General features: G+C 31.9%; 1 protein-coding gene across 1 annotated transcript; it reads right to left on the minus strand.

Annotated features, from left to right (window-relative positions):
* Positions 1 to 246: 246 nt before the first annotated feature.
* Positions 247 to 2,145, minus strand: LOC112691790 (tubulin beta chain-like). Its single transcript, XM_025566192.1, has 5 exons — positions 2,089 to 2,145; positions 1,827 to 1,935; positions 1,525 to 1,720; positions 1,251 to 1,410; positions 247 to 1,059 (listed from the first exon to the last, which is right to left on the minus strand). The coding sequence occupies exons 1-5, from the start codon at positions 2,143 to 2,145 to the stop codon at positions 247 to 249; spliced, it is 1,335 nt and encodes a 444-aa protein (XP_025421977.1).
* Positions 2,146 to 6,057: the final 3,912 nt, after the last annotated feature.

The following is a 6,057-nucleotide window of genomic DNA, read 5'->3' on the forward strand; positions in this document are numbered from 1 at the left end:
AATCCGTGTTCCAATCATAATATACCTGATTGGTATTTCTGCCTTGTGAACACGTTATCACAGCACAAGATACAAGAATTATCTATTATCCAATATAGATATACATATTATACAGACTACCTATATAAAATTCTTTGATTTAGGTTTTGGAGACATTAAAACTTTGAAATTATCAACTTTATATTATGTTTATCATACACGTATCATGTGTTCAAACGGAACGGATGGAAATCGCTGCGGTATCGTTTACGCGTCTGCGTCCTCGTCCTCGTCACCTTCGCCTTCCTCCTCGACGGTCGCGTCCTGGTACTGCTGGTACTCGGACACCAGGTCGTTCATGTTGGCCTCGGCCTCGTTGAACTCCATCTCGTCCATGCCTTCGCCGGTGTACCAGTGCAAGAACGCCTTGCGTCGAAACATGGACGTGAACTGCTCGGCCACGCGCTTGAACATCTCCTGTATGGCGGTGGTGTTGCCGATGAACGTAGCCGACATCTTCAGGCCTCGGGGCGGTATGTCGCACACGGCCGTCTTGGTGTTGTTCGGTATCCATTCGATGAAGTAGCTGGAGTTCTTGGTCTGCACGTTGAGCATCTGCTCGTCCACCTCCTTCATGGACATGCGGCCGCGGAATATGCTGGCCGCGGTCAGGTACCGGCCGTGGCGCGGGTCGCACGCGGCCATCATGTTCTTCGCGTCGAACATCTGCTGCACCAGCTCCGGCACGGTGAGCGCGCGGTACTGCTGGCTGCCGCGGGACGTGAGCGGCGCGAACCCGGTGATGAAGAAGTGCAACCGCGGGAACGGCACCATGTTCACGGCCAGTTTCCGCAGGTCCGTGTTCAGTTGCCCGGGGAACCGGAAGCACGTGGTCACGCCGCACATGGCCGCGGACACCAGGTGGTTCAGGTCGCCGTACGTGGGCGTGGTCAGTTTCAGCGTCCGGAAGCATATGTCGTACAACGCCTCGTTGTCGATGCAGAACGTCTCGTCCGTGTTCTCCACCAGCTGGTGCACGGACAACGTGGAGTTGTACGGTTCCACCACGGTGTCGGACACCTGTAAGACAAAAAGGGGTTGATAAGTGCATACGTACACGATACGTACATCGATCAATTAACTAATAGCACGCGCTCGATTGTGCGTACATAAAATTAAACGTCCAAACGAGCGCGTGCATCAAGAAATTCGCGTGAACACGTTCCTCCTCACCCCCCCCCCCCCCATTAGGTGGACCCGCGATTACATACCTTGGGCGAAGGGACTATGCTGTACGTGGTCATGATGCGGTCCGGGTATTCTTCGCGAATTTTCGATATCATAAGCGTGCCCATGCCGGAACCGGTCCCGCCGCCCAGCGAGTGGGTCAGTTGAAACCCTTGAAGACAATCGCAACTTTCCGCTTCTTTCCTGAAACCCAACAGAGTTTATATTATGTAAATAAAAATCCGAGTAATATTTTTTTTTTTTTTACGAGCGATTTACCGTGTCGAAACGGTTGGCGGTTAATTTGAAACAATTTACCTGACTACATCTAACACGGAATCCACCAACTCGGCACCCTCGGTGTAATGCCCTTTTGCCCAGTTGTTGCCCGCGCCGGATTGCCCGAAAATAAAGTTGTCCGGCCGGAATATCTGACCGAATGGACCGGATCTCACGGAATCCATGGTGCCCGGTTCCAAGTCCACGAGGATGGCCCTGGGCACGTACTTGCCACCTAATAATATGTTTTATAACGTCATGAACAGTGCAGTCGTAACGAAACGTTAATTTTCCACCCCGATCAATTTATTATTAATTATTTTTTTTGTTTTCCATTTTACCAAGTGCCTCCGAATAATACACATTAATTCGTTCCAGTTGTAGATCTGAGTCTCCATGGTATGAACCGGTTGGGTCAATGCCGTGTTCGTCAGAAATGACCTCCCAAAACTGAAAACAATAGGGATTTCGTCTGTTGATAATGTTATTACATTATATACAGGTGATCAAAAATATAATTAAGATGATATCGAAATATGGGTGTGCATGATTATTAGGTATTCGATATCTTACAAATGTATGTATATTTAAATTGTATATTACTTTAGCACCGATTTGATTTCCGCATTGACCGGCTTGCAAATGACAAATTTCACGCATGATGAATGAAATTTAATTCGAATGAAATTTGAAATTTGAATGAAATTTAATTCGAAAGCTTTAGATTGAATGAAGCAATGTTATATTACACTATATAATATACAATCAAATGCTATGCTGCCTTTGTAGAAATAAACAACTAATGATAAAAAAATTCATTACTATATTTAAGACCATTCTGGCCAATACTATTAACAGTTTGATCAAAACCTAATAATTGTATACAAATATTTCTTTTAATTTAATTTTTTAAAAATCGATGTCTTGTAAAAATACTAGACATTACTTAGAAAACTCTAGTGGAAGCTCAACTTTACAAAAAAAAAAACAAAAAAAAGTAAAAATTAGCCTAGAAAGTAGAAGTACAATAAAAATAATGAAAGATTACGAAAAACAATACATGCGTATAATAATGTAAAAAAATATATAAAAGAAATAATAAATTACAATAATAAGCAATTAATGAATAATAATATTGAGTCGAAATATGAGAACAATTTGTTATAGCGAATAAGTATAAAACTTATAAAGAAGCTTCCAGGAAAAATATTTTTAAATATAAGTAAACTTGCTGTAATAAATTAATTATATGTTTTAATAATCATTTAATTAATTTTGTTCTGATATATGCATATGGTTTTCGTGTAATAATTTTTTGAGATCAATGCACTAAAAAATTGTTTTTCGTGTATGGATGTTAACTCAATGATACATTTAGTTTGATGTATTATTAAGCAGTGGCAGTCCTACGGAGGAAGGGATGGGTGGATCCCCCCCTTTGGTCCATATTATATTACAACAAAAACCTGATAATATATTTATGTTTTACATTATTTTAAGTATTTTATTATAAATTTGAAAAAGAACTATTATTTTATAATATTACATGAAATACATTTTTAAATTTAACAAACAATTTTTTTTATGGCTTCTATATTTAAAGATCGTATTTGATATGAAAAATATTTTGCCCTTCTCCCTTTGGAATTTTTTAAGGACTACCACTGGTTTTAAGTATAAATGATCATATAATAATAAATAATCAACAAATATGTTCTAAAAAATGGTAAAATTAAGAAATGAGCCCTTAAAATTACTTAATCACTAAATATACAAAATATGAAATAAAAAAAATTTGCACTATAAACTTTTAATATATTTTTCGTAGTGAGATGAAAATAATTTCATTAATAATATATATGTATATATATATTAAACAGCAATAAATTGAACAGTCCAATAAAAACATGCAAATGCAACATCTTCTGAATCCTAATTAAAATACAAATTAAAATTTTTATTTAACTTTGGTTATGAATACCTCTATTTCACATGCGGATTGTGTGTATGAGTAATAAAATTTTTTTTTGTTTCTAGCTAACGGAGTACATTAAATTGCTAATAACTAGAGCTCAGAAGATGTTGCATTTGCATGTTTTTATTGGGCTATTAAATTTATTGCTAAGTAACCTTGAAATAATTTTCATGACACTACGAAAAACATAATAAAAGTTTATAGTGCATATTTTTACATATTTAGTGGTTTAGAAATTTTAAGCGCATATTTCATAATTTTGTCATTTTTTTTAGAGTATATTTGATGATTATTGATGAATTGATTATAACATTTAAAAATTTTTGCAATAATAAAATATTTATTTTGATTTTTCATTAGATATTGTACCTATCATGATTCTCAAATCTCAGGTTGACACAAAATGTCCAGTTTTATTTATATTAAAACCGTAACAATTTAATGATTATCGTTGATTGCATAATCGGATAATCGGCGATCTTTTAACTTTTGAAAACATTAAAAAATGTTTAGTGGTTCAATGCAATAGTTTTGCAGGTAAAAAAAATGTATTTCTTACTTATGAATTGGATTCTAAGCGTTTTTTCTAATTTTTATTTATGCTTTACAGATATTATAATTTAATAAGAAAATTTTGAAAGAAAATTTCAAATTTCAAGCTCTTTATTTTATTTTATTTTATCTTATATATTTAAACCTAGGAATTATGTTTAGCTTAGTATAATATACTAATAACATTTGTATTGTTGTTATAAACGAGTATATTTGGTAAAATATCTTTATTTATGAAAATGTTTGCGTTAAAAAAAATTAAATACCTACACATTTTTAAAGCATATTTGTACTTTTTTTAGAGCATAAGTGCATGTATATTTAGTACTTATTACGTGCTTTAATTTCCGAGCCCTACTAATACAAGTAGCATATATACAGACTACAAATTACGATAGCTAGACGATGTTGAATGCTGCACGTAAAAGACTTAAATATAAATTAATTTTTATACGAAATTGACAGTTTCAAACTACATATTTTTACGTTGGACGACTCACTAAAATTATTTTGAAATCCTAAATTCTGTTTATTATAAAAATAATCTACAAGATCCCTATCCTAATATTTCAATAGCATATCAAATATTTTTAACTTTATCTGTGACTGCTGTATCTTGCAAACGAAATATTAGTAATTTAAAATTAATCCTATTTTGGATCATCAACAAAACTGACTCAACTATCCTTCAATTATTTCAATAAAAAATCAAGTCATCAAAAATTTATATTTTGGCGATTTTAGAAACAATTTTGCAACAAAAAATTCAAAATTTAATGATGAACTGTAATATTTATTCAACTTAAATAAAATACTAATTTTCAACAACCAAATTTACTAAAAATTACTCTCATTTATTAGCTTACATTGTATAATCCTATGTTACTTTTTATATTTTATATTTTCATGTTAAGCTTTATCTCAATTTTTTCAGAATTTCTAAAATTATAATTTTGAATATCTGTGCTAACATTTTTTTTTTTTTTTTTTTGTAAAACGTACAATTCAAGCAACAATTTTATTTTAAGATTTGTATTTAATAGACATTTTTTTTAATCGAGTATCCTCAATTTTTTTTCCGTTTTTTTTTTCATTTTTAATGATTAACTGGTACATAAGGATAACAGTGGCATAACAAAAGGGGACAGAATTATGGAAGGACACTAATTTTATACTTTGGTACGAATAAAAAATATGCTAGATCCGGCCCTAATTATTTGTACTGTTTTCCACTAAAGTTTATTGATTTGATATATGGAATAAATATAATAGTACAAATATTTGCTTTATTGTAAATGTATTGTTACATCAGGAATCACAAATTGGGCTGTTTTAGATATTTTTCCATTATATAGTGAGTTGTATTTAAGTGGTCTATTCTTAATCTTACGTGGCTCTAATAGGATATTATTTGTATTTAATTTTTGATCAATAATATTGTAATTTTTAGTTTTTATTTATTTTTATCAATAGTAAAAGTGTCAACAAAAAAAACTAAATCATTGTTCATTCCAAATTTTCTTCGGTCAAAATTTAAAGTGTGTATCGGTATAAATACAGTACAGAAATGTTTAAAAAAAATTACCAGTTCCTATTAGGTATTATTATTTTTACATGTGTTATTTAATATTTAAATGTATTATATTCTTTATTGAGAATCACACTAAAATTTTATAAAATAACTAGATAATGGATTAAGTAACCAGTTAAAATAAAACATATAGTTTTTTTCATGTATAATTATATGCTTTAATTTTTATTTGCGGATAATTTGTTAAATACTTATCTAGTTATTTTATAAAATAAACGATTTAACACTTTAACTACAATAGATACACAAAACAATAATAAATGTGTCTGGATCGAGATGAATAAAACTAATTAAATTATTTCATTGCTCCTTAAAGTAATGTAATGTACAACGTGTCAGTATATAGATTTATACTTATTTAGTAATTACTATGTATTTAACAAGATTACAATATAACCCTTTGTAATGAAATAATGTATGCAAAACAATCCAAACCACAAACTACATATGTAAA

Source organism: Sipha flava, unplaced genomic scaffold (genome assembly GCF_003268045.1).
Source record: "Sipha flava isolate LNK unplaced genomic scaffold, YSA_version1 66_pilon_pilon, whole genome shotgun sequence".
Taxonomy (NCBI): domain Eukaryota; kingdom Metazoa; phylum Arthropoda; class Insecta; order Hemiptera; family Aphididae; genus Sipha; species Sipha flava.